The sequence below is a fragment of the Peromyscus eremicus genome, chromosome 6 (assembly GCF_949786415.1).
Source record: "Peromyscus eremicus chromosome 6, PerEre_H2_v1, whole genome shotgun sequence".
Lineage (NCBI taxonomy): Eukaryota > Metazoa > Chordata > Mammalia > Rodentia > Cricetidae > Peromyscus > Peromyscus eremicus.
This window is the reverse complement of record NC_081421.1, coordinates 70,339,796-70,367,502: the sequence shown is the minus strand read 5'-3', so window position 1 is coordinate 70,367,502 and position 27,707 is coordinate 70,339,796. Positions and strand designations below refer to the sequence as shown.

At 44.3% G+C, this 27,707-nt stretch overlaps 1 protein-coding gene across 1 annotated transcript in view; it reads left to right on the top strand.

The window, feature by feature from the left end:
- Positions 1 to 1,296: 1,296 nt before the first annotated feature.
- The window catches only part of Gpr89a (G protein-coupled receptor 89A), a 42,312-nt gene continuing 15,901 nt past the window's right edge, over positions 1,297 to 27,707 (top strand). Inside the window, exons 1-7 of the mRNA XM_059265924.1 lie at positions 1,297 to 1,469; positions 12,634 to 12,693; positions 13,891 to 13,994; positions 16,518 to 16,624; positions 18,279 to 18,380; positions 20,093 to 20,213; positions 21,319 to 21,399. Of these exons, the coding sequence (XP_059121907.1) occupies positions 1,428 to 1,469; positions 12,634 to 12,693; positions 13,891 to 13,994; positions 16,518 to 16,624; positions 18,279 to 18,380; positions 20,093 to 20,213; positions 21,319 to 21,399 (617 nt within the window). The 5' untranslated portion in view covers positions 1,297 to 1,427. The remainder of the gene's footprint in view (positions 1,470 to 12,633; positions 12,694 to 13,890; positions 13,995 to 16,517; positions 16,625 to 18,278; positions 18,381 to 20,092; positions 20,214 to 21,318; positions 21,400 to 27,707) is intronic.

Genomic DNA, 27,707 nt, shown 5'->3' with positions numbered 1-27,707 from the left:
GACTACAGCCACTCCTCCCCAGGGTTATTTGGGGCTGGAGCCAGTTTCCTGGACTAGGAGACCACAGTGGTTATAAAAAACTAACTAGGATTCTGGTGGGAAAAGAATAAGCCCTACGGCAGAACATGAAACGAGGATCCTTCATGAAATGAGGATCCAGTGTGTGTGTGTGTGTGTGTGTGTGTGTGTGTGTGTGTGTGTGTGTGTGGAGGAGGAGGAGGAGGGGGGTGTGTGAGTCACTTTGTGTTTAAGCCACAGCCACACAGTCTGTTGTGACAGGGGAAACTACTTTTGTATTTAAGCCACAGCCACACAGTCTGTTGTGAAAGGGGAAACTACTTTCTAACAATAACCCACCTTCAGACTCCTAAATAATTATTCTTTATTTTGAATTAAAATCTGCCTTCATGTAACTTCCAGTCCTTTGCCCTACAAACATCCCTTGGGGCTATATCATAGTGTCACCCATTCCTGAGCCTTCAATTCCCTCTTCCTGTCCTTTCAAGGCATCACCTTTGATCGTGTTCCAATACTTTGCGCTCCCCACTCCCCGCCCTCAGTAGTTGGTCTCACACATGCCTAGTACTTCACAACCCAAAGCGCTGAACTATTAACGGTGGTCTGGTTAGAGTCCAGTGAGCACACACTCACTATGGGTGGTGTACCTTTGTGGTGGTCCTATCAGACATTTACACAGTTAAGTATGTCTGATTAAAACCTTACCTGCCTGTCCACCGTCCCTTCACCTGTAGATGTGACATTGTTTTTAAACCAAGTAAAAGCTGTAACATTTACAACCCATGGGTTGATTTAAAGCCTAACTCATTACATTAACTTATTTTTATTATTTGCAGTGCTGGGGAATGTAACTCAGTGCCTCGCACAACTCTCAGCCCAGGGATTGCTAACTTCGTGCTTTTAGCTATGAGCAGTATATCGAATGGCAGTACTACTTAAAACAAGACGTTACCTCTCGGGCCTGGGCGCCTTCCGCCTACTAAAGAGAACAGCCCTTGCTTTGGGCTTTAAAGCCTTGCTTTGGGGCTTTAAAGCACTCGGGAGGCAGAGCCAGGCGGATCTCTGTGAGTTCGAGGCCAGCCTGGGCTACCAAGTGAGTTCCAGGAAAGGCGCAAAGCTACACAGAGAAACACTGTCTCGAAAACCAAAAAAAAAAAAAAAAGCCTACGCAGCCGCTATCAGCCCGCGGGACAGAGCGCGGCCTCAGCCCCGCCCACCCTCACCTGCTGTGCAAACAGGGGAGGCGGCCGCTGATTGGCTGGCTGGGGCGCAGCTTGATGACGTAAGCACGCGACCGGCCAGCCGGGATGGCTGGGGGTGACGGCCGCCTACTGCAGCAGGTGGACTGTCTTAACTTGCAGCTTCCCTGAGGTGCAGACAGCTGGGCATGGGCCTCCCGAGGCTTCGCCATGAGCTTCCTGATCGACTCGAGCATCATGATCACCTCCCAGGTGAGTCGCCGCCCGCCCGAGCGCGCTCGGGAGAACCCGGATTTGCTCAGCCCGTTCCCTAGCCCGGGTGGTTAGGGCTGACTTGTGGCCCTGTCACTCACCTAGCGGGCATCCTTCCCCTAGACGTGTGGGTCCGCTCTGGGGAGGGATCAGCTCGGGGGCCCGTGCCACGGGGTGAGGAGTGGGGGACAGTGCCCACGGCGCCACGAGGCTTCCGGGCTGCGCGGAGTCCGGAGAAGTGTGCAAAGTGTGGCTCCTGGCGGGAGGCCCACGGCGGCGTGCCCACTAGAGCTGAGTGCTAGGACCTGTGTGAACTTAGCCGGATCCGGTGCCGACGTGTTTGCCTCCGCGACTTCCAAGTCTCATGTTTCCTTTGTGCCTCATCCTTCGTTTGCTTGCTGTTCACTCTTTGCTGATCGCCATCAGAACCTCGTTTCTTCTCAGTTGGCCACCTCCATTCTTCTGTACAGTCGACATCTACTCTTACACAAAACTGAGGGAGTGTAAACCACTGACCAGTCCTGCTCTGCTGTACTTCATCTAGTGAGCCTCTTGCTTTCCCTGTCGTTCGTGCTTCGCGAGGGTTTTTTTTTCCCCGCCATTGTTTATCACGGTGTTGACGTCATGTACGTTTTTATGTAAATGGCTGTGTACTCACCCCCAAATGCAAGCACTCACTAAATAATGGTTGACTACCAGAAGCTTCTTCCGATTATTGCTCTTAACCCCTCTTTCCAGTAAAAGACTTTCTCTTCATCGCATCCGAACGGCAAGTGAAACAGTTCCCTTCAGGAACCTAAAGTAAGGTACATTCTTGAGTTTAGGCCTTACAAACATTTAGGGTTGTACTGCTGAGTGCTAATGCTTCCCACTGCGGAGAATTGCCCTTGCCCTTTGAAAACTTCGGTAACAACACTTGAGAAAATATGAGGGGTTGGGAATTTAGCTCAGTGGTAGAGCGCTTGCCTAGCAAGCACAAGGCCCTGGGTTCGGTCCTCAGCTCCGGGGGGGATATGAAACAAGAAAAAGCCACTCCGTTTCACCAGTCTCATACAGTAACTATTTTTCCTTTTTCAAAATTAATACCTTTCAAGTACATTTGATTGTTTTTGTCGCCAGCATAGTTTTCAAAATGTGTAAATACCCCAAAATTCTGGACACACGGCCTTGCCTTTCTGCTTAAAACCTCTCTACACCTCTCTGTTGTCCTGGATAATAACATAGAGTGGTTTTTAGCTTTAGTATCGAGTCAAGAAAAGTAACAATAGTTAAGTTTTAAGTGTTAGCATTTTTTTCATGGAAAAATATGTCAAAGGACTGAGGTTGTAGCTCAGTGGTGTAGCACTTGACTAGAATGTGCCAAACCCCGTGTCCTTTGCCAGCATCTTAATACAAAAATAGAAGTGTAAGTAGAAAATTGCCATGCACTTTTGCCTGTGAGAGTAACAGGAATATAATTCAAAAGGTAACCCAAGAGTGTGGCTTTCTAATCTTTTATGCCTTAAATTCATAACCTTTAACTTTTACAAATATATCCACATGAAATATTAAATTTAACTGACCAAACTGCTGAGATCTAAAACTCAAACAATCCTTTGTATTAAGTGTTCCTTGCCCATATGTTTACGTAGCTACTTTATCATCATTGAGGTAGTAATGAAAATAAAAATGTCACCTCAGGGAGGCTTTACTTGCCCCTTATCAATAACCAAAGTGGCCTTTTATTCCAGCCACTTTCTTTCATTTCTGCTTTATTTTTCTTCTTCATGAAAGATAGTGTCTTTCTCAGTCTGTCATGTATTCCCTAGCGTCTGACCCAGTTGCTGGCAGAGAGTAGAGGCCTAGTAAGTCTTGGTTTACTAGAAAGCACCTCCCTAGGGAATGTGGTTAACTGGAAAGCAACACATACACCATTTTTCCCGTTTTGTTTGAACTGAAAGGTTTATTTGAAATAAAATCGGAGGCTTCATATCAAAACCTATCACCTCAGGCCGGTGAGATGGATAAGCAGGTTCAAGCACTCCTCACAAGCCGGACACCCTGAGTTAGGTTCCTGGTGCTCACAGTGGAAGGAGAGAACCAACTCCCTAAGTTGTCCTCGGGCTTCTGCATGTGTACGGGGCATGCACTGACATGCTCATGCATGTGCACACACACACACAAATAAAATTAATTTTATAAAACTCGTTACCCTGACATTTTGTTCATCGTGCCACAGAATAAGAACAAAGCCCTCAGCATGTCTTGCACAGCCCCCACCTTTAGACGCTGACTTTTAGCTCTTTAGCTTGGCTCTCACTCGCCATGTCCCATTTTGTCTTATACTTTATAGGCTTCCTAGACTTCTTTTAGTTTCTTAACCTGACTGTGCCATTGGGCCTCCAAATTTCCAGAGTCTCGTCTCTCTTTTTTTTTTCTCCTTCATCCCTTCCCCTCTTTCTCCTGGACAACTGCTGTTCAGCCTTCAGGTCTCAGCCTGGATATCTGAGTACTTCTTCTCCCAGACCAGGTTAGACTGATGTTTCTGTTCATGTTGCCACAGTACCCTCACTTCCCCATGCTCATGATCTCCTTCGTAGGTGATGAACCCTTTGAGAGCAGCATTTTGCTTTCTCAGACACTATACTATCTCTGGCACCTGGCACATATTAATTGCTAATAAATATTGGCTAGTGAATGGAAGCATAATTGAATAAATATCCAAGAAAGGTGTCTTTCCCAGGTAATTCTTGAAAACGGTTCTGCTCATCATTGCCTTTAAAAAAATCTATCCTACTTTCCAAACTTGAAGTCATTTCATAAAAGTGACTGTCATCTATCTTGTGTTGAGCCATTAATTGAGCTGTTCAGACTTATCAGTTCCAGAGTACTCTCGTAAGCCCCAGCAGTGCACTGTAAACCAAGGTCAAGGGTCAACTTTACACAATTCTAAGACTGTTTTTTTTTTTTAAATAAGCCATGTAGGTTCCAGTTTATTTGAAAAAAAAAATTGAAGTTGTTTTTTCCCTCTGTATATCTTGCCAGAATTCATAGTTATCCTGGATATAATAAATCCTCCAATTCCTTTTTTTTTTCTTTTTTTTTTTTTTAAGACAGGGTCTCACTGTGTTGGCCAAACCTAACCTCAAACTTCTGGGCTCAGGGGAGCCTCCTGCTTCGCTTCCTGGGCAGCCACACTCCAGGCCTGGGCAGCCACACCAGCTGCAATTGCTCATTCATGTGCCTGTAATTTAAAAGTCTTTTCAGGCTTTGTCAGTGGAGCACGTGATAACACATCAAAGCTAGATATCTGTCTCTCTTCCCATTGCATATCTATCTCATTTTAAAACATAATTTTTATTTGGTTTTCTTGTCTGAGGTCCCATCTTTTTTATCTTGGTTTTGGTTTGGTTTGGTTTTTTTGTTTGTTTGTTTGTTTGTTTTGCTTTTCTGGATTGTTTTAGTTGTTGCTGCAGATTTTGTTCTTTAAGTTACCCATCTGACTATACAGACCTCCATCTGACCATACAGACTTTCATCTGACCATACAGACCTCCATCTGACCATACAGACTTCCATCTGACCATACAGACCCCCATCTGACCGTACAGACCCCCATCTGACCGTACAGACCCCCATCTGACCGTACAGACCCCCATCTGACCGTACAGACCCCCATCTGACCATACAGACCTCCATCTGACCGTACAGACCCCCATCTGACCGTACAGACCCCCATCTGACCGTACAGACCCCCATCTGACCGTACAGACCTCCATCTGACCGTACAGACCCCCATCTGACCATACAGACCTCCATCTGACCGTACAGACTTCCATCTGACCGTACAGACCTCCATCTGACCGTACAGACCTCTATCTGACCGTACAGACCTCTATCTGACCATACAGACCTCTCCCATTCCTAGCTGCCCAACTTGACATAGGTTCATGTCATATGAGCGCCTGATAACTCGTTAAAGCACGCGCTCTCTCTGTCTCTCTGTGTCTCTCTGTGTCTCTCTCTATGTCTCTCTCTTCCCATTCCCTATCTCATCATAGTTTCTCTTGCCGAAGGTCCCATGTCTGCTGGATCTTGTCATCCTTGACACCTCCTGCTGATGTTACCTTCTAAAATAGTTCCCAAGTCCATGGCCTCCTCTTTTCTATGACCAGTGTTAGTTAACTCAGGGCTTTGTCACCCTCGTTTGAGTTCCTCCAACAACCTCCTATAATGTTTTCCTTCCCGGAGTTGTTTCCTTCAAACAGACCCCTAGAGGCTACCGTAGTCATTATATGAAACAAAGCCCGCCATGCCGTTTCCTGCCTCAGTGACTCTCATCTTTACAGAATAGTTAAAGTTCCTCAGGTGGCGTGTTGGGCTCTCGGTATGGGTCTACTGCTTTTCCTCCCTATTCTTATTTAATAGACATCTTCTGGCACCAGCTAGCCATGTAGTTGCCGTGTGCGCCAACACCACGTACCTGCCTTTGTTCCTGATCTTTGCTGTCTAGAAAGTCCATCTGCCTGTCCCCACCACCCCACCACCTTTGCCTTTTACTTGCCTGATTTTGTTTGTTTGTTTGTTTGTTTTTCCAGACAGGATTTCTCTGTGTAACAGCCCTGGCTGTCCTGGAACTCGCTCTGTAGACCAGGCTGGCCTCGAACTCTCAGAGATCCACCTGCCTCTGCCTCTAAGTGCTGGGACTAAAGGTGTGCACCACAACTGCCCATCAGGAATGGTTTTTAATGTTTTAATGATTAAAAAACTTGGAACCTCTGTAGAAAAATGCAATACTCCCCAAATTTGCACATAGTAGGGTTTCACCCCAAATTGCAACCTTCTTCGATGTCACCTCCAGAAAACCTAACAACGCTATAGAGATCGGTTTGGTCCCTCCATTGTATGTTTTACAGTATCAGGCTCATGTCCCTTCACTGCTCATCCACATTACATCATTTAGTGTCTTCACCACTGTACTGTAAGCTCTTTGAGGATGATGACTGCCTTACTCATCTTTGAATTTCTAGTGGCTAGCATCGCACATGGAAATACTACAGACATTTTTACAGGGAGTATTTACAAAGAACAACCAACCAAACATAGTCCTTATTGTGACAGCTCTTAATTCCTAACATATTTCATCAAATATTACAAAACTGTGTGATCAGTGCCTTCATAAGGAAAATAGACTAGGATCATACAAAAGGATGCTTTTTCTGTAGTTAGGAGGCTAGAGAAGGTCTTCTTCCAGAGGGAGCAATGTAATCACTAAGACTGTGGGGTTGTGAGCAGAGAGGGTTGGAGAGAGTTCCTGCCAAGGACCACAGTAGTCTCAGTATAAAAGAATATGTGTCTACAGAACCAGGAGAAGTTGTGTCTAAGTAAACGTTTGGTTGGCAGGAAGGGCACAAGAGGCTGGAATAGTTTATGCTGACCTGCTCGTGAATTTAGACTCCTGTTCCAGTCAATAGGAAGGGCATAAAAGAATGTTATTCATAAAATTCCCAGCCAATACAAGAAGGAAAGAGGAGTTTTTGAGGGAGGGGTGTGTGTGTGTGTGTGTGTGTGTGTACCTTAGGGATGAAGCTTTCAGATCAGATCCAGCTCAAACCCGAGTCCTGTGTCCAAAGTGCATGGTTCTTCAGCGATGGGGATTTACCTCCAGCCTCTGAGTGGGGTTACCAAGGGCAACAACAGTAGCCTGTATTGTTTGGGAGTCCTTTGGACTTTCCTGAGCAACAGCTTGAAAGAGATTTCTTATCCTTGGTGTCAGGTTTCTATTAGATGGTCTATGGCTCTTGTGGAGAACATTGTCGGCCCAAATGGCAAAACTTCATTTTAATTTATTTTATTTTATGTGCATTGGTGTTTTGCCTGCATGTATGTCTATGTGAAGGTGTTGGGTCCCCTGGAACTGGAGTTACACACAGTTGTGAGCTGCCATGTAGGTGCTGGAAATTGAACCCGGGTCCTCTGGGAGAGCAAACAGTGCTCCTAATCTGTGAGCCATCTCTCCAGCCCCATAACTTCATTTTAGATAAATGGATGAATGGATATGGAGATACTTCTATGTGTTATATGTAATATTTGGTATTTATAGAACAATGGCTCTTTAAGGCTTTCTCAAACATCCTTGGTGTTATCTCTCCTCCATCCTTCTCCTTCTGTGTCTCCTCTTCCCAATTAAAGCCCATTTTTTCCCATTTTCCCCCTTCATGTTATTCTTACCCTGCTATCCTTCTCTCCAGTACCTTTTTACTTTCCTGGTTTCTGTGATTCCTCCAGGTTATATATTCACATCTGAAGATTTGGAGCTAGGAGGCCAAAGATGAGAGAGAGCATGTTTTGTTTTTCTTGGTCTGTTTTCCTCAGTATGGTATTTTCTGGCTCCATCCATTTACCTGCAGTTTTCGTGAGCTCACTTTTCTTTACAGCTGGATGGTATTCCACTGTCTGTATGTACCACATTTTCATTATCCACTCATCAGTTAAAGAACATTTATGTTGTTTTCACTTCCTGGCCGTTGTGAATAGAGTGGCAATGAACCTGGCTGAGCAAGTATCTGTGGAGTAGGATTCTGAATCTTTTGGAAGTATGTCAGAGAGTTGTGTAGTTGGATCACATGGTAGATTTATTTTTAGCTTTTTGAGAATTTTCCATATTGACTTCCATAATATCTGCACCAATTTGCCATCCCACCACAGTGAATGAGGGTTCCCCTTCCACTACATCATCCTTCAGCATTTGTTATTGTTTGTTTTGTGATCTTAGACTTTCTGATTGGGGAAGATGAAATTTCAAAGTTGCTTTGATTTGCATTTCTGTAATTGCTAAGAATGATGAACATTTTTTGAGATATTTCTTAGCTGTTTTTGTTTCTTCTTTTGAGAACTCCGTATAGATCTGCTTTTAGAACAGCTTTTTTTGGAGATTTTTTTTATTTTTTAGTTATTTATATATTCTGGATATTAATCCTTTGTCAGATATATAGCTGACAGATTCTATCCCACTCCGGGGCCTTCCTCTCTGCCTGGTTGTTTCCTTAGTTGTACAGAAACTTTTTACTTCTATGAAGTCCCACTGTTCAGTTGTCTTCCTCGATCCCTGGGCAGGAGGAGTCCTATTCAGAAAGTCCGGTCCTACACCTGTATCTTACAGGATACACCCTACGTTTTCTTCTAGAAGTTCCCATGTTTCAGGGTTTACATTGAGGTCTTTTACCCATTGTACTTAGTTGTTGTGCAAGGTGATAGATACGGGTCTAATTTTATTCTTCTGTATGTGGACATCCAGTTTTCCCAGCACCATTTGGTGAAGATGCTATTGTTTCTCCAGTGTATGTTTTGGTATCTTTATGGTTCATGGTCCCAGAATCAGGATTTCACAGAGACTTTCGCTACCTGGGGGACCAGCCTCCAGCAGTGCAGGGCTCAAAGGGAATCCATGGAGTTGGCAGCTCGTACTATGACTTCTTTATCTGAGGGGGTTAGAAAAAAGACACTCACACACTCTCTTGATGGTTTCCTTCAAACCTTTTCTTTATTCTTCTTTTGCATTCTCTATTCTTTATTTTCCTGGTGATTTCCTTCTCTCATTCTTGACGTTTTCCTTCTAACTCCTTCTAACTCTCTTAATGTTTTTCTCCTAATTCTCTCATTCTTGATCTTTTCCTTCTAACCCATTTTAACTCTATCTGTATTCTTTCCCTTACAGCTTATATACCCCAGCAAAATCTTTCAGGCAATATAAAAATTACAGTGTGATTACATTCTGGTTTTCAAGTGAATGATTACAATGAATACAAGTTTTAAAAAAAGTGTTTTCCATATCCCTTACATGATTAAACATTTTATGTATTACAGATGGAAAAACAAATTATCCTGAGAACCCACCTACATTCATACCCAAGCAACTTGTAGATTAACAGTGTGTAAGCAAGCAAGATATTCTTTTACTGGCAGGCTGCGTTTTTGCAGTTACAAAGAAAGGACCAATCACTTTATTACTTATCTCAAAAGGTAATCTTACAAGAAATCTTAAAGGAATAACAAACCTAAACTTCTATACATGAAAAACAATCAATCAGCTCTACTTTAAATCTTTAGGGTGCATACCCACTCATCAGTAGTTTCTTTTATCAGGAGATTGAGGGCAGAAATTGGTATAAGGAATTAGTCATCAACCAATCCTAGCAAGAAAGGCACATCAGCCAATGATAACTGGGCTGCTTTGTTCTTGTTCCCTGACCTTAGTGAGTTCCTCATTCAGCTATGTGCCTTTCTAAAACTTTAGATTATCTTCTTAAGTTTTTCACCTCAAAGCTATTTAACATAAACATCTTAGTCTAACTTTAAGTTATTTTCAAAGCTTTGTTTCAGCTATGATGCACTCTGAAACCTGTGAACACATCTCCCAACATTAAGATTAGAAGAATTGAAACTAGCTGGGCTACTGGGACCCAATTGTTTTTCTTAATCATTAATCTAAGCCACAGTCTATACAGCTCCTTAATAGAAACTTGTGTGTTCTAGCTGTGTAACACTTCCTTGTTTTATTTTTATCATCAAAACTCTATTTAAACTAGTGTTATTATTATCAATTAGACAGTACAGCTTAAGAAGAAATCATCTTCATAATAAGCCACAGGTAAAAAATGCCCAGTAGAATGGGGTGTTTCCATGAGATAAACACACCACATCACAGGCAGTGGGGATCTCCCACACCCATTCACACCAAGCCAGATACCAGAGAAAGATGGCAGCGGCAAACATGTGAAGGCACAGCAGGAGCAAAAGACATTCTGGAGTCTGTGGTCTTGGGGCCTTGCCTATCTGAGATTCATCCATCAAGGATTCACCTTCTGGTGGGCTGACACCTCACGATTGCCACCTGCTGCTCCTCTGACAAGATACCCTGCCCCAGGCTGGTTATTGTTCTGTCTGGGGCTGCAGCAGCCACCATTGCTGTCGGTATTGGCTTCACTGGTCCCTGCTCACTTGTAAACTGGCTCCACAGTGAGTTCTTCTGCTTTGGACTCCCAGGACACTGTGGCAGTACTTCAGAGAGACTTCTTAGTGATAGCTAATGAGAAGTCAGTTTGTTGTGAAGCATCTGCCAGAAGTACATTTGTTTCTTTTCTGTTTAATAATTTTTCATACAGTATGTTTTGATCGTATTCTTTCCCCTCCCCCAACTCTTCCCAGAGCTTCCTCACCTCCCTACTTACCCAACAGCATGTTCTCTCAAAACAAGAAAATCAGTAAGACCAAAAAACCAGCAAAACGAGGCCTGGAGTCTGTTCTGTGTTGGCCAGCTGTTCCTGAGCATGGGCCCTGTGGTGCGGCTGACATACCGTTACCTCCAGTGGAGTGAATGATTTTCTCTTTGCCAGCAGGCATCAATTACAGACAGCTTCCTGGCTGGGGTGGGGCCGTATGTCCACTTCCCCTTCTCAGCACTAGGACTCGGTCTGGTTTGAACCCATGTGTGTCCTGTGTGTGCTGCCACAGTCCTGTGTGTTCCTCTGCAGCATGCAGAGGCGCAGTTTGTGACTGGCTAGCGGACCTGCTGCTGCGGTTGCTGCTTTCTGAGCAGCAGTGTTCTTCACCTGTGGTCTTTGTTGTTTGTTGGTTTGTTGTTGTTTGGGTTTTGTTTTGGTTTTGGGTGGGGGTTTTTTTGTTTTTTGTTTTTTTTTTTTTTTTGGTTTTTTGGTTTTTTTGGAAACAGGGTTTCTCTGTGTAGTTTTGGTGCCTGTCCTGGATCTCTGTAGACCAGGCAAGCCTCGAACTCACAGAGATCCGCCTGGCCCAGTATTATGGGGATTTATTAAGGCAACTCCACATAATTAAAAAGGAGGTTTATTTTGGGGTAACTTACAGCCAGTAGAGAAGTTGGTTACAGGATCCAGGAGAGGTGAAGTGAAGTCCAGCCGTGTTCTCTGGAGAACTCTGCTTGGTCTACCATCCAGCATCCAGGATCACAAAGAACCAAGAGAGCCAGCACATCTGGATCTCGGGTTTTAAGGGCTCCCTTCCTGGCCCCGCCCCAGGGGCAGGTCATAGGTAGGCCTGGCAGTTACCAGAAGCCTCACTAGGGGTACTATTTCCAGGTCAAAGCTGGAACAGCTACCCACTACAGCCCGGTCTTTCGGTTTTTATGTTATTTTAAGAACTGTGGGCCAGGCGGTGATGGCACACATCTTTAATTCCAGCACTTGAGAGGCAGAGGCAGGAAGATCTCTGTGAGTTCAAGGCCAGTCTGATCTATGGAGTAAGTTCCAGAATAGCTAGCGCTGCATAGTGAAACCCTGTCTGGGGGAAAAAAACAAACAGAAAAACCAAAACTGTGGTTTTGGTACTGGCCCTCTGATACTGTTCCTGCTTTGATGACAAAATGGTAAGACCTGCCCTGGACACTCAGTGTGTTTTATAGTTAGAGCTTTTACGGTATTTGTAAGCCTGGGAGGTGTTGGAGTAAGGGGTAGGAAAAGAATGATGGAAACCCATTACTTGGGTGCAGGGTGCTGGCATCAGAGGATAGTAGATAATAGGTGGACTCTGCGGAAACAGGAGGCTGAGCAGATATTATGGGGTAGACAAGGTATGGTTCAGTAGGGCTTGGACTGGGCTATTGTCAGCAATTATCATTGATATATAAAGGTGACTGCCAATTGGCTGGGTTTTCCTGAACGTGTGGGTAACAGGTAATCAGGCAAGTGGGAATTGGAATTGATCCTATACCAGAAACACTTCATGATCATTTGGGAGAGCCGTAAGGAGCATAAATGCACCAGGATTCTTTTTCTGGGGAATACATAGCTCTATTTCTGTGAAAGCTTGACGTTCTGCTCGGTTAGCATATGGCTGGCTCATGGCACCAGCCTGACGATGAGTAGAGCCCTTGTTGGTTTGCTGACTTCTCTAGCTTATAAACTGGTTTTATAGCATTATGGAAAAATATATGTATTTCCATTTTTTGTCTATCTTAAAACTCATTCTATACAATGAATTATTTAAAAATTCTAAGAGCTTCTAAGTGTCTCTTTCCAATGTTATAAATGGATCTCATTTTTAATCTCTAAAAATAACTGTCTAGTTAGCAGACATTTTATCATAAAATAATTTCTATGAGGCATTTGTCAAAAGAAGACGTAACTTGACATTTTGTCTTTTTCTCCCCTAGATACTGTTTTTCGGATTCGGATGGCTTTTCTTCATGCGCCAGTTGTTTAAGGACTATGAGGTGAGAAGAAACCATTTTATGCTTTAGTTTGTTTAGAATGGAAGAAGAAAAATGGTTCCATTAAAAAATAAAAATTGCCAAGCAGTGACAGTGCACACCTTTAATCCCTGCACTCAGGAGGCAGAGGCAGGTGGATCTTTGTGAGTTCTAGGACAGCCAGGGCTACACAGAGAAACCCTGTCTTTAAAACAAAACAAAACAAATAAAAAGATTGCATTCACTTCCTCAGATAGAAAACCTGTGCCAAACAAGCATGTGCAATTATGAAACTACATATTATGATCAGGCTTCGCTAATAGATTGATTTACCTATCACTTACTAACTTACCTATCAAAGATTTTTGAGACAAGGTCTTGCTGTGTAACTCAGGCTGGCCTGGGACTCCCTGTATAGCTCAGGTTGACTGGTAACTCATAGCAATCCTCCTGCTTCAACCTCCCAAGTGGTGGGATCACAGGCATGTACCACCAGGCCCTATGGGTTTAGGTGATTTAAAAGCAGAAAAAAAAAAAAAAAAAAAACACTGAAGAACAAGGAAGTCCATTCCTTAGTCATGATAGGGCCATAGACACCAAGAGCAGATGCATATTTTAAGGAGGAAGTTCCCTTTTAGTCTACAGTTGCCAGCCTTCAAGTTAATACCCAAATCCCAAAGCTACTCTGGTTCTTATTTTAAGCCTTGGATTCAAAAAAAAAAAAAAAACCGTATTGTGTGCTGGACATTTTCTAATATAATTTTTACTTCTTAGTTATCTGGATATTTCGGGGGCATTTTGAAGACATTTGATAGTAAGCCTCCTGAGGAGTTTTGGGAACCGTCTGGAAGAGCCCAGGAATTCTAGAGAATCTGTATATTATAAGGCCTCCCAGGAAAGTTCCGGAGCTGATGTAGTGTTGAGGAACTCCTTTTAACATTAAACATGTGCACACAGATCTTTTTCTTTTTGTCGTTGACATCGGGAATTTAAATGCTGCTTGTGGCCCCGTCATTTCATCCTCCTGTGCTTTAAATCCCCAACCGGAAGATTTCAGTAGGAGTAGCCATGATTCCCAGGTGCTGCCCACTTCGATCGTTTAACCCAAGTTCCAGCTTCAAACACTCGAGAATTCAGCGCAGGTTTTCAGACTTGTCGGAAGATTATCAGTTTGGGATGCAGGCAAGGGAGTGACCGGCTTCTGCGTCTGCCTTTTAACAGGTGCGTCAGTATGTCGTGCAGGTGATCTTCTCCGTGACTTTTGCATTTTCCTGCACCATGTTTGAGCTTATCATCTTTGAAATCTTGGGAGTTCTGAACAGCAGGTGAGTGCCAGTCCTACAGCCTCTCCCCAGAAGTGTGTGGCCTTTATTTACAGTAGACATGTCACCTGGATCTTATGGCAGAGAGGATCTACCGTGTGGCTATAGGCTAGCCCCAGGAGCTGCAGTGATCACTAAAAGTACGGCCACTTAGTAACAGGTTCAGCAAAGAAGTCTCCAGGGGAACAGCCCTGACCATTAGCTCTGCAGAACCCACTGAGCGTGAGACCACAAGGAGCCTCTGTCCTGGGCTTCCCTCCTAGCAGCTTTCTGTTTCTCAGACTCTCTGACTGGATGCTAGCTGTGCCTCCCAACTTGACCACTGCTTGAAAAGATCAAAATTCCTCAGCAGTTTGAGGACTTCAAGGAAGACTGATCTCTGGTTCTTAACTACCTTACTTACTTTTACACATAGTCAGGTGGATTGAACAAAGAGTGTTTTTGAAAATGTCATCTTAAAGTAATTCCTGGGGCTTGGTGGCAGAGCCGTGACTCCCTACTTCCAGACTTGTTCTGTAATAATCCAGACCTTGTCTGGATGAGCTGTGGAGAATGGACAAGTAATTTTTATGCTATTTGCTAAATTGCATTATCACAACATAGATGTTTTATTACTCTCTGGATAGAATTTAGCAAACTTTTCTACTACGAAGGACCGGATAGTAAGTATTTCAGACTTTGTAAGCCATAGGGTGTCTACCATAATCTTCAAATCTGCCATTATAAAGCAGAAGCAGCCATAGGCAGTATGTAAACAAACAGGTACAGCCCTGCCCCAATGAAACATCCTTGTGAAAATTGCTAGGTGCAGGGTCCTAGTTTGCTGACCATAGATCTGAGCAGTAGTTGTGGTAAGAACACACCTGCTGTTTGTAGTACATTGTGCCCCTCAACCTGTAATTCCTCAATAATCCTGTACAGTTAGAAGCCATCTTACTTTGTTTACTTTAGAGTGCAGGAATGAGCGCCCCTAAAGTCTGGTTCTGCTTTGGGTTCATTTTTCAGGCTAGATTTGTTTAGGCTGAAACATTTCTGCACTTATACCTGTTTCTTTACATCAACATTTGGCCCAGCTGTGGACAGATATGTGGACCTTGATCACGTGGTCTATCTTGCATTCACTAGATTCAGAATAGCTTTCAGAAGAGAGTTTTGCCTCTGAATATGAGTTTTCCTGTGACTTACCTCTAAATAGAGGGTGTATGGCATCCTATTCAAATGCAGAGTATTGTTCAGATCCTTTTCTTTTCAAAAGAACATCACTTTATTTTCTTCTCAAAAGACTAGCTAAAACATATGACTGGCTTTCCTTATGTGTATAAGTGTTTTACCTACATGCACGTTAAGTGTACCATGTGTATTCCTGGTACCCAGGTTAGCTAGAAGAGGGCATCAGATCTTCTGGCACTGGAGTTACAGGTGGTTTGCGAGCTACCATGTGGGTGCTGGAAACTGAACCTGGGTCCTCTGCAAGAACAGTAAGCACGGGGCTAGAGAGGTTGCTCAGCGGTTAAGACACTGGCTGCTCTTCCAGAGGTCCTGAGTTCAATTCCCAGCAACCACATGGTGGCTCACAACCATCCATAATGAGATCTGATGCCCTCTTGTGGTATGTAGGCAGAATACTGTATACATAATAAATAAATAAATCTTTAAAAAAAAAAAAAAAAAGAACAGTAAGCACTCTTAATCACTGCGCATCTCTCTGGCCCTGTGGTTAACTTTTGATTGGCAGTACAAATAACACTTAGATTTCAAGTCTGCTGCCTCCTAGCATGTTCCAGAAGCCAGCTGAAATACCATGTAGATCGCCTACAGGATATGCAGCTCCTTTGCCTCTCTAGATATTCTAGCTGGGTTGATTCAGAGAGCAAACAAACACATCTACACTAAATGCCCTTCCCTGTAGGCTCACTGTCACATACAGGTTCTTTGTTCCTGAAGCCTGCCATTTATAACAAGGGAAAACGGTAAGGACGGCCCTCCGTAACCCGTGGAAGTCTCTTTGGGAAGGGTAGGATTCAGGACATTGTTAAGTGAAACCCTATGAAATCTGTGGGGACCTTTGTCTACTTTTATACTTTGCTCTCCTCGTTCCCTGTGGCACTGGGGACTGAACCTAGGGCCTCATCATGCTAAGTGACTACTCTGCCATGGAACTGTATTTTCTGCCAGTTGTATACTTCTTAACTGTGCTACTTTTACTACTGAGTTATAAGAGCTCTTTATGCATCTCAGAAAGGAATTCCTATTTAGATAGGTGGTTTGAAATAATTTCTCCTGTTCTTGGGAAGGCTATTCCTTTTCAATAGTGTCCTATTGAGACCAGGCTAGCCTCAAACTCACAAAGATTCTCTTGTGTCTGCTTCCCAAGTGCTGGGAGTCCAGGTGCCCAGCTGTGTAACAGCCTAATTGGCTGAGTAGATGGGGCGTATTCAGTGTGGGCTCCAAGAGCAGGGGCTCTTTGGAGTACAACAGAATGAGGGTAGCGGCCTTCCCTGCAAATGACTCTGATGTTGATTTCAGCTCCCGTTATTTCCACTGGAAAATGAACCTGTGTGTAATTCTGCTCATCCTGGTTTTCATGGTACCTTTCTACATTGGTTACTTTATCGTGAGTAACATCCAACTGTGTGAGTATTTGCCTTCTCGGTCAGCACATAGATTGGGGTGCATGCTGTTGTGAGGGATCACAGACAGCTTCATTCCTGGGTCTCTTGTACACTGATATCTGGGGACAGCACATAGATTGGGGTGCATGCTGTTGTGAGGGATCACACACAGCTTCATCCCTGGATCTCTTATACACTGGTATCTGGGGACAGCACATAGATTGGGGTGCATGTTGTCGTGAGGGACTACAGACAGCTTCATCCCTGGATCTCTTGTACACTGGTATCTGGGGACAGCACATAGATTGGGGTGCATGCTGTCTTGAGGGATCACACACAGCTTCATCCCTGGATCTCTTGTACACTGGTATCTGGGGACAGCACATAGATTGGGGTGCATGCTGTCTTGAGGGATCACACACAGCTTCATTCCTGAATTTCTTATACACTGGTATCTGGGGACAGCACATAGATTGGGGTGCATGCTGTTGTGAGGGATCACAGACAGCTTCATTCCTGGGTCTCTTATACACTGGTATCTGGGGACAGCACATAGATTGGGGTGCATGCTGTCGTGAGGGACTACAGACAGCTTCATCCCTGGATCTCTTGTACACTGGTATCTGGGGACAACACATAGATTGGGGTGCATGTTGTCGTGAGGGACTACAGACAGCTTCATCCCTGGATCTCTTGTACACTGGTATCTGGGGACAGCACATAGATTGGGGTGCATGCTGTTGTGAGGGATCACAGACAGCTTCATTCCTGAATTTCTTATACACTGGTATCTGGGGACAGCACATAGATTGGGGTGCATGCTGTTGTGAGGGATCACAGACAGCTTCATTCCTGGGTCTCTTATACACTGGTATCTGGGGACAGCACATAGATTGGGGTGCATGCTGCCGTGAGGGACTACAGACAGCTTCATCCCTGGATCTCTTGTACACTGGTATCTGGGGACAGCACATAGATTGGGGTGCATGCTGTTGTGAGGGATCACAGACAGCTTCATCCCTGGATCTCTTGCACACTGGTATCTGGGGACAGCACAGCATCTTAAAGCAGTCATAAAATGAGTTCTGTCTGGAAAGTCAATTGTGTCTCCTGCCAGACTTGCCTCTTCTGTAACGTCTCCTTGAACTCAGTCCACGTTGTAATTTTAGCAATATTTCTCTAATGATTGAGGAGGATCTGGGGGTGAGTTGGGGGAGGAAAAAGAATATGATTAAAATATGAAATTTTCAAAGAATAAATGGAAACTATTTATAAAAACTGAGTAAAGGGCTGGAGAGATGGCTCAGAGGTTAAGAGCACTGACTGCTCTTCCAGAGGTCCTGAGTTCAATTCCCAGCAACCGCATGGTGGCTCACAACCATCTGTAATGAGATCTGGTGCCCTCTTCTGACCTGCAGACATACATGCAGGCAGAACACTGTATACATAATAAATAAATCTTTAAAAAAAAAAAAAAAAAAACTGAGTAAAAAAAGAAATTCTTAACTAAAATATAAAATTTCCTAATTACACACAAAAAATTTTTCTAATGGTGGTAAGAATGCTTTTGCAAAGAATTGTATAGTTCCATCATTTGCGTGTTAATTACATAACTCATATTTGTAATAAGCTGTGTAGCATCTGCCTTCCCTAATAGTCTCGTTTCCCATCTCAGTACACAAACAGCGCCTGCTCTTTTCCTGTCTCTTATGGCTGACCTTTATGTACTTCTTCTGGAAGCTGGGAGATCCATTTCCCATACTCAGCCCAAAGCATGGTGAGTAAAGTGGGAAGGGGAAGAAGGGTTTGATTTTCTAATTTAAAAAAAAAATAACCTTTAAACTTTGATTTGGGGAAATAGAGCAAGTTATTTCTCTCAAAAGTATTTGACTTCAAAATAAAATTTTTCCTTCTTCTTTTTTTTTTTGGTTTTTCGAGACAGGGTTTCTCTGTGTAGCTTTGCACCTTTCCTGGAACTCCCTTGGTAGCCCAGGCTGGCCTCGAACTCACAAAGATCCACCTGGCTCTGCCTCCCAAGTGCTGGGATTAAAGGTGTGCACCACCACCACCCGGCAAAATTTTTCCTTCTTTCTAAGGGCATCGAATGCTAGTTCGGCTACATAGGAATTGTAGAGCAGACATGAATGCCAGTCAACTTTCTGTTCCTGTAACAAGAGTTAATCAGCTTAAGAAGCAGAAAGCTTTGTTTTGGCTCACAGTATTAGAGGTCAATCAACGGTCAGTTGCCTGTTGCTTTGGGTCTGTTGAGAGAAAGTGTGTTATGGTGAGAGCACGAGGCAAAGGAAGCGCCCTTCATGACAGACAGGAGATACAGAAAAGGAAGAGGGGGTGCCTGGGTGTCACTGTTCTCCTCAAGAGCACGCCTTCCTGATAGGCCCTACCTTTTTTATTTGTCTTGACACTTGTGGGTGGGTTTGCACATGCCAAGGTACTCACGTGGAGGTCAGAGGACATCATTCGAGCATCAGTTCTCTCCCTCTACCTTGTGGCTCCCCGGGATGAGCTCAGGTCGTTAGGCCTGGCAGCAAGTGCTCTGCCCAGCCAGCCGCTCATCACCCCTATAGTGTTCATGTCTCACATGGGCATGCCAGTTTGTGAAACCCACAAACACTTGAGCCTTAGTTTCAAGAAAGTCCGGGAATGCAAGAGCTTTGTGCTTTCTGGATGCCATAGTACAGGAGGAAAAGCTAGAAAAGGATTGGAATGAATGCTGAGTGAACCAGTGTCTACAGTCTGCACACCTCCCAACATCTTTCCATGTGTGCACATCACCTGGGAGCTTGGATTTGGGGAAGAAACTTTTTCCCTCATTTGCTCAGAGGAAACATGTGGTCTCTAAAAGCACATGGCCATTTGGTGAGATGGCTTAGCAGGCGCAGGCATCTGCTGCCGAGCCTGATGACCTGAGTTCCGTCTCTGGGACGCACAGGGTGGAAGGAGAACACTATCTCCTACATGTTCCTAACCACATGTGTGCTGTGGTACGGGTGCATGCAAACAGATGGAAATCAACCAAGTGATGGAGGCATGTGTAGCGGAACTAATTATATTTAAAAATAAATAGCAATGTTTGTTGCAGCATTTCAAATAATAAGCAAAGGCAAAATTCAGCAGCCTGTCATTAATCATTAATAACATGCTCATCAGCTGGAGAGCCGTCTCAGAGGTTAGAAGCACTCGCTGCTCCTGCAGAGGGCCTGGATTTGGTTCTCAGCAACCATGTGATGATTCACAACCATCCGTAATTCCAGTTCCAGGAGATTCAGTGCTCTTCTGACCTCTGCAGGCACCAGGCATACACAAGGGCAAAATACACATAATTAATAAATGAATCTAAAGCACACGTTGTACTAGGCTTGTATAAGCTGCGGGTACTGGTCAATATTTTAAGTAATGTTGGCTTTCATGGCGCAGCTGGAAGCCGCTCTGTGTGGATTGCATGGCCTTGATGTCTTTTACTGTTTTTAGGGATCTTGTCCATAGAACAGCTCATCAGCCGGGTGGGCGTGATCGGGGTGACGCTCATGGCTCTACTGTCCGGATTTGGTGCTGTCAACTGCCCGTACACATACATGTCCTACTTCCTTAGGTAATGCATGCTTTGTTCTTTTCTTTTCACTGTTACTGGAATATGTGTGTCATGCCACATCTTTAATATTCACATATTAGATCTAGGACTGCTTTTTTATTCTCCTCTTCCTCTGTGTCCATGGGTGTTTATCAGAAGCCTTTCTAACCAGTCACTTTCTTTTCTTATTTCTTTTGAAAAAGCAACTTAGCAAGTAGCCCAAATTGGCCTTAAATTAGATTATCCAACTTCAACTCCCTGGACACTGGGATTCAGGCATGTGCCATCACATCTGGCTCCTTTATTAAGTGGTGAATTTGATGCCCCTTTGCTGATGCTGTTTAAATGCACATTTCCAGTGGACAACAGTGTCAACTTCTCCCAACTTCAATAAATTGGTTCCTCCTTAACATCGAATAGAAGACATTGCCAATTTAAACATATTTTTAAAAATGTTTTGTATATGAGTGCCTGTGTGTATGTATGTGCATTATATGTACACCTGGTGCTCACAGAGTCTAGGATGCTGCTCTGGAACTGGAGTTACAGACATTTGAGCCACCATGTAAATGATAGGAACCCAGGTCTTTTGCAGTAGTGGCCAGTACTCTTTTTTTTTTTTTTAATCTCCCCAGGTTGGTTGGTTGGTTTGTTTGTTTGTTTTCCAGGTTTTGTTTTGGTGTTGGTGTTGTTTTTCGAGACAGTGTTTCTCTGTGTAGCCTTGACTGTCCTGGAGCTCACTCTGTAGACCAGGCTGGCCTCAAACTCACAGAGATCCAGCTGCCTCTGCCTCATAAGCGCTGGGATTAAAGGCGTGCACCACCACTGCCTGGCCAGTGCTGTTAACCCCAGGCTATCTCTCTAGCTATCTATCTCTGGGTCAAAGCTAAGAAAGACTGTGAGGGCTTGGGGTACCCTCTGCTGCTTAGGACAACAGGAAAATTAGCTATAAGAAGCAACATTACAAGCATTGTAGCCTAGTGGAGTCATTTTAATATTTTCTGGAAAACAGACAGGCCCTTGAGCTGTTGAGTAACGATTGGGGTTCATGTTTCACCAGATGGTTTGTTGGCATGATGCCCGCGGGTGGGACCCCAGAGCTTCGCTAAGGTCTTGCTCATTGCAGGAACGTGACTGACACGGATATCCTTGCGCTGGAGCGGCGCCTGCTGCAGACCATGGACATGATCATAAGCAAAAAGAAAAGGTGAGGCAGGCACCCCGCGGTCACGGTGAAGAGCTGCAGGGGTGTCTTTTTACTCGTTTTCATTTTAGGGTCATGCACCACCGAAGACATGGTCTCGCCTTAGATGAGGAAAATTCTCAAGTTCTGCTTTATGAATTTCAACACTTCCTTTTGGATCATTTGTTAGAGTAATGTTTGATACCTGGAGGATTTTTTTATTGTTTTTCACTCCTTTATTTAGTGTCACTGTGCAGAGGACGAGGACAGGCACTTTAAGGCTGTTGTCCTACAGTTTTGCAAACCTTCCCTTGCTTGATTTGGATTTTTTTTTTTTTTTGCTTGTTTTTCTCCAACTCCTCTAAGTCTTCTAGCTGTTGTTTTTGTTTCTGTTACAATGTTTCCCGTGTACCCCGATAGAGAAGGCGATGTGTTTTCCCGTGTACCCATAGAGAAGGCAGTATGTTTCCCGTGTACCCGATAGAGAAGACGGTATGTTTCCCGTGTACCCCATAGAGAAGGCAGTATGTTTCCCGTGTATCCCAATAGAGAAGATGGTATGTTTTCCCGTGTACCCCGATAGAGAAGGCAGTATGTTTCCTAAGTACCCTGATAGAGAAGACGGTATGTTTTACTGTGTACCCTGATAGAGAAGGCAGTATGTTTCCCATATACCCTGTAGAGAAGACGGTATGTTTTCCCTTGTACCCCGATAGAGAAGGCGGTATGTTTCCCGTATACCCCATAGAGAAGAAGACAGAATGTTTCCCGTGTACCCCGATAGAGAAGGCAGTGACAGAGCAGAGGAGTCCACCCACGGCCAGCCTGGGGAGCCTGGGCGTTCACTGAGATCACTCACAGGAGCAGGAGTGACTCGGGCAGTTAACTCACCGAGAAGCCCGCCCAGTGTGGGTGACACCTCGTGATGTTCTAACAGTGGACCCCAATCCTGCAGCCTCAAGGCACTTCTCTGCCAAAGAGCATCCATCTGCCTGCACACACACGCACGCACGCACGCACGCACGCACTCTTTCTCTCTCTCTCTCCTGCCTCCAGCAGTCATTCAGCATTTTTGTGAACTGTAGGAGGGACTTCTTTGAGTCTTGTGTCTGCTGAATTATAGAAGCTCTGAGACCCTTCCTTCTACAATGGAATGTTTCAGTCTGAGAGGGAAAAAAAAGCAAAACACCAAAAAGCTACATAAAATTTACCCAGGAAAGTACTTCTACCATACATGTTTTCAAAGTGGCATGTTTGTAAAAATCTGCATCACAGTGGGCCTGCAAAGCTCTCTGAAATCAAACTATCTGCATTTGACTCTTTTGTTATCCCTTATAATGTGACCTCCTCGTATGTAAAAAAATGAAGAAATAAGCCAAGTGTGTTGGCACACGCCTGTAACCCCAGCACTTGAGAGGCAGAGGCAGGAAGATCAAGAGGTCAGAGCCTGCGAAGTGTAGAGTGCGCACAGACAGCATGGCAGAACCCTGTCACACACACCAGAAAGGAGATGGCAGTCAGTGCCTTCAGACTCATGCAGCCTCTGAGAAGAGTGGGTCACACCTCACAGACAAAGACTAAGCTTATTAATAATCTAGAACAATCACTTGGTTTCCATAAACGCACTTTTTTATCTTTGGGAAACAGTCTCTGCTAGACACTCTCCCACACATGCATGAAGCTTCTTAGTCTGTTGTCTTTATTAGAGCTGTTATCCACATAGGACCAGTAGTAAGTTTTGAGCTGACAAGTAGTTTTGTATTTCATATCCCTCCCTTCAGCACATTTCTACAGTTTGATCCGCAGTAGTCAGGTCAGAGGGACCGTACTGGGAGAGACAGCAATAGACACAGAATGACAAGGAAGGCTCTGATTGACTGAGTAATTTTGTCTCCATTTACATGTCTTTACTGAAGTATGAAAGGTAGACATGGGGCTCTACATTTACTTTACTTACATATATGCTACTTATATGTAAATGTAAAAAAGTGTGATAGTCTTTCTGTTAATGAAAAGACACAACTGATATTTAAGGTAGAATCAGACCTAAGGCAGTTGTAGATGGACCCTCTCACCCATCTTATACTGATTGTGGTTAGGAATTGGCTCTGACTCAGGCACATTGCCACTCAGTTCTTCTCTAAACCCTTGTCTGGTCCGAATCAAGGGTGGTTTGGGGTCTTATAAGATTCACTTGACTAAATAGGCTCTCAGAGGAACTGGCCTCCCAGCTGGCCTTGATCAGCACAGTCTTCTCCCCCGGAGCTAAGGGACATATAAACAGCTAACAACACGGGACTCTCCCGTGTAGCACAACGTAGAGTAACCTTTTGACAAATGCCCATAGCTGGGGAGGAGTGGTGACCAGAAACCACTTTAGACTTAGCAGTGGAGGAGCACGGCACAGTGGCCCGCAAGGACAGTGTCTGTGGTGGACAAGATGGGGTGGGGCACACATGGGACAGGGGAGGAAAGGTTTTAACCTCTGTCTGGAGTTGGGTGCTGCTAGGCTGTCTTTTAACTGACCTGGAGGGCAACAAAATGCATCCAAGGGAAACTTAAGCACCAGCCCTCGATGCTTTAAATCAGACATAGAGGAAACTTCTAGGGCTTCTGCAGAGAATCTTAAAGATGAGTATTTGAAGTCCCTGGTAAATGAACAGAAGCAGGTAAAAAAATTGAGAAGCGCATCAAGTAACTGCGAGAAGCTTTATTGTCTAAGTGTGCTCCGCGGAGTTCAGATGAGCAGGATACCTGGAAAATGGAAGTGAAGTGTTGGAACCAGGCGTGCTAGAGGGCCAAGATCCACAATTAAAATATCAGGTCCGCCGGGCGGTGGTGGCGCACGCCTTTAATCCCAGCACTCGGGAGGCAGAGGCAGGCGGATCTCTGTGAGTTCGAGGCCAGCCTGGGCTACCAAGTGAGTTCCAGGAAGGGCTCAAAGCTACACAGAGAAACCCTGTCTCGAAAAACCAAAATAAATAAATAAATAAATAAAATAAAATATCAGGTCCACACAGATCCTGCCTTGCCATTCAACAGTGTGTGCACATAGGAAGCACCAAAGAGCCCAAGAAGCTTACCACTGATGGGCACACATTTCTTAGTTTTGCAAGTTTTCTCTGCCTGAGTGGCTGCCTGAAGTGTGTGCAGACTGGGCACACACTTGGGTGACAGAAAGGGAAAGCCTTCTGGCTCAAGGTATGAGAAGGTAGAACTCAGGTCTGATGATCAGAAGTTTAGGAGATACTGTAAGGAGAGGAACAGAGAGTCCTCAAATATGGCTGCAGAATCTGAGTCCTTAGAGGCGCTGTGTGTGGACTTTGAGCCGGAACCTAGGTGTTGTAAGCCGCAGGAAAATGTAATGGAATCTGCTACTGTCACAAAAGCTGCTACTTGGAAAAGTCAAGAACTTTTCCAAAGGTCAAGCCGTGGCTTAAGAAGTCTTGGTGATATTTTAGCTTTTGTGTATATATATTAGCTGGTTCCTAAAATGATTTTCTTGTGTGCTTCCAAAAACTCCTAACAGTGTTCTTATCTAAAATACCTATCAAGCGTCCAAGGCCAAATGATCTCCTGAACTAAGGTAACACTCTTATGGAAACAACACCTGTCTCCTAGGTCAGGCAGATAGCTTTATTTCTTGTACAATTTAAAGTGAGACCCTCCTTTCTTATACAGCCTAACTAACATTATAGACTCCTAACTTCTTACCTAACCACTTCTAAGAATGTAGACTGAGCACATTAATTCCCTTTTTGATATACTAACCAATCAGTTGACCTCCTCCTTTAATCACTCCCCTTTTGGGTTGTGAAAGAAAGCCTAATGGTCAGTGCCTGAGGAAAACTCTTACCTGCCTTTATGACCCTGTAGGAATTCAAGCCTGGCGACCTGGCTGGAGGGGGAGGATTGCTATTGCTTGGGTTTATAACTGGATTCCTGAGAGACTTTGAGAGAACTGAGAGAATAAGGAGACTGAGAGGAGGAGAGAGAGAGGAAAAAAGAGAACAGAAGAACTAGATGGGTAAGAACTGGAGAGGAACGGACTAGATGGGAAACTACATTGAAGGGCTAGAAGAGAGTACTAAAGGAATGAGATGGAAGATGAGGAAGAGCCAGATGGGGAAGAACAAGATGAGAGAGAAGGAGATGAGAGAGAAGATGAGAGAGGAGCTAAGATGGGAAGGAACTAGATGGATGAGAACCTAGATGGGGCAGAACTAAGATGAGAGAATTAAGTTAGAACTTAGAGGGGACAGCAGATAAACACAGAGAGAAATCAGGCAAGAAAGGAGCTAGGCAGAGTAGAAGCTGTGTAGAGAGAGAACTGACTCAGAAGATTAAAGTGTATGGACTGAGGAGTTTCGTGTACATAGATTCATTTCCTATCCTCAAAGATTAATTATCAGCTGGTTGTAGATTCTTCCTGGACCCTGGGAGGGAACTATCGAGGGGCTGGACTCCCATAGTCCCTGATACCTAGATGAGCTAGCTATCTGCCAGTACCCTCTACAGTACTGGGGAAAAGATCCCACAGTCACACATATCTGCCAGAGCAAGTCTCTATCCAAAACTCTTTAGTCAGCTGTGAAGAAGTGAGACTGAGCATTTCAGCAGACAAAATAGGGCGCGTAAAGGGGAGGAAAGGCAGGCTGCAGGCAGGGAGAAAGTGTTTGAGAAAAGACTTTATGAAAGGAAAGACTTCCAGAGTTCACATTAAAAACAGCAGCACAATCAGAATGTGGGCAAACATCTGGATGGCACGGGGCTCGTGGGAAGACACTCACCATGGTGGCAGTGACGTAGCAATAGCCACTGTGGACATCAGGTAAAGCCACAGTAAGGTTACTGCACAGTTAGGATGACTCAAAACTTGGTGACAGTGGGCTGGAGACTCTGTGATTACGTAGAACCCGTGCTCAATTCCCATCACCTCCTCAGACAGCTTATAACCCTACACCTCCAGCTCCAGGGGATCTGACACCTGGACCACAGATCCACTCACATGCACAGACACACACATACAGATCCACTCACATGCACAGACACACATACAGATCCACTCACATGCACAGACACACACATATACACAGATCCACTCACATGCACAGACACACAGATCCACTCACATGCACAGACACACAGATCCACTCACATGCACAGACACACAGATCCACTCACATGCACAGACACACACATACACATAGATCCACTCACATGCACAGACACACACACACAGATCCACTCACATGCACAGACACACACACACAGATCCACTCACATGCACAGACACACACACAGATCCACTCACATGCACAGACACACATACAGATCCACTTACGTGCACAGACACACACATACACAGATCCACTCACATGCACAGACACATACATGTGATAACACAACATGCTAGTTGGCAAGGATGCAGCAAACAGGACTTACATAAGTTACTAGTGCAAATGTGGTGTGGTAGAGTAACTAGGATATAGTATAGCTCTCCTATAAAAACTAAATATTCCAGTATCCAAGTCCAGAAATTGTACCAGGTGTTCATGCGAAGAAATAAAACATGATGCTCACACAAAATTGAATACAGCAGTGTTTTTAGCGGTTTTATTCATAGAAGCCCAAACTAGAGATAACTTTTCATGGATTAATGGTTAAGAACAGTGGTACAGCCATACTGTGGAATGCTATTTGTGGTGGTATTGTGTTCCCCAATATTGTGTACCTTAATAAACTTATCTGGGGTCAGAGAACAGAAAAGCCACAAGATACTTAGGCTAGAAAATGTTAGCACACGCCTTTAATCCTAGCATTCCAGAGACAGAAATCCCTCTGGATCTCTGTGAGTTCAAGGCCGCATTGGAAACAGGCAGGCATGGTGACTCACGCCTTTAATCCCAGAAAGCAGCCTTTAATCCCAGGGAGTGGTGGTAGAAAGCAGAAAGGTTTATAAGGAGTGAGGACCAGAAACTAGAAGCATTTTGGCTGGTTAAGCTTTCAGACTTTGGAGCATCAGTTCAGCTGAGAGCCATTGGGATGAGGACTTGGAGGCTTCCAGTCTGAGGAAACAGGACCAGCTGAGGAACTGGCAAGGTGAGATAGCTGTGGCTTGTTCTGTCTCTCTGACCATCCAGCATTTCACCCCAACAACTGGCCCTGGGTTTGATTTTATTAATACGACTCTCTAAGATTCATGCTACACTATTTAGAAATAAAAATGAACAAAGTACTGATGCACAACAACCTGAGCAAACCTACAGAAACTTTTGCTTAATGGAAAGCAGGCCATTCACCATATAGGGATAAACACTGTTTGATCCTAA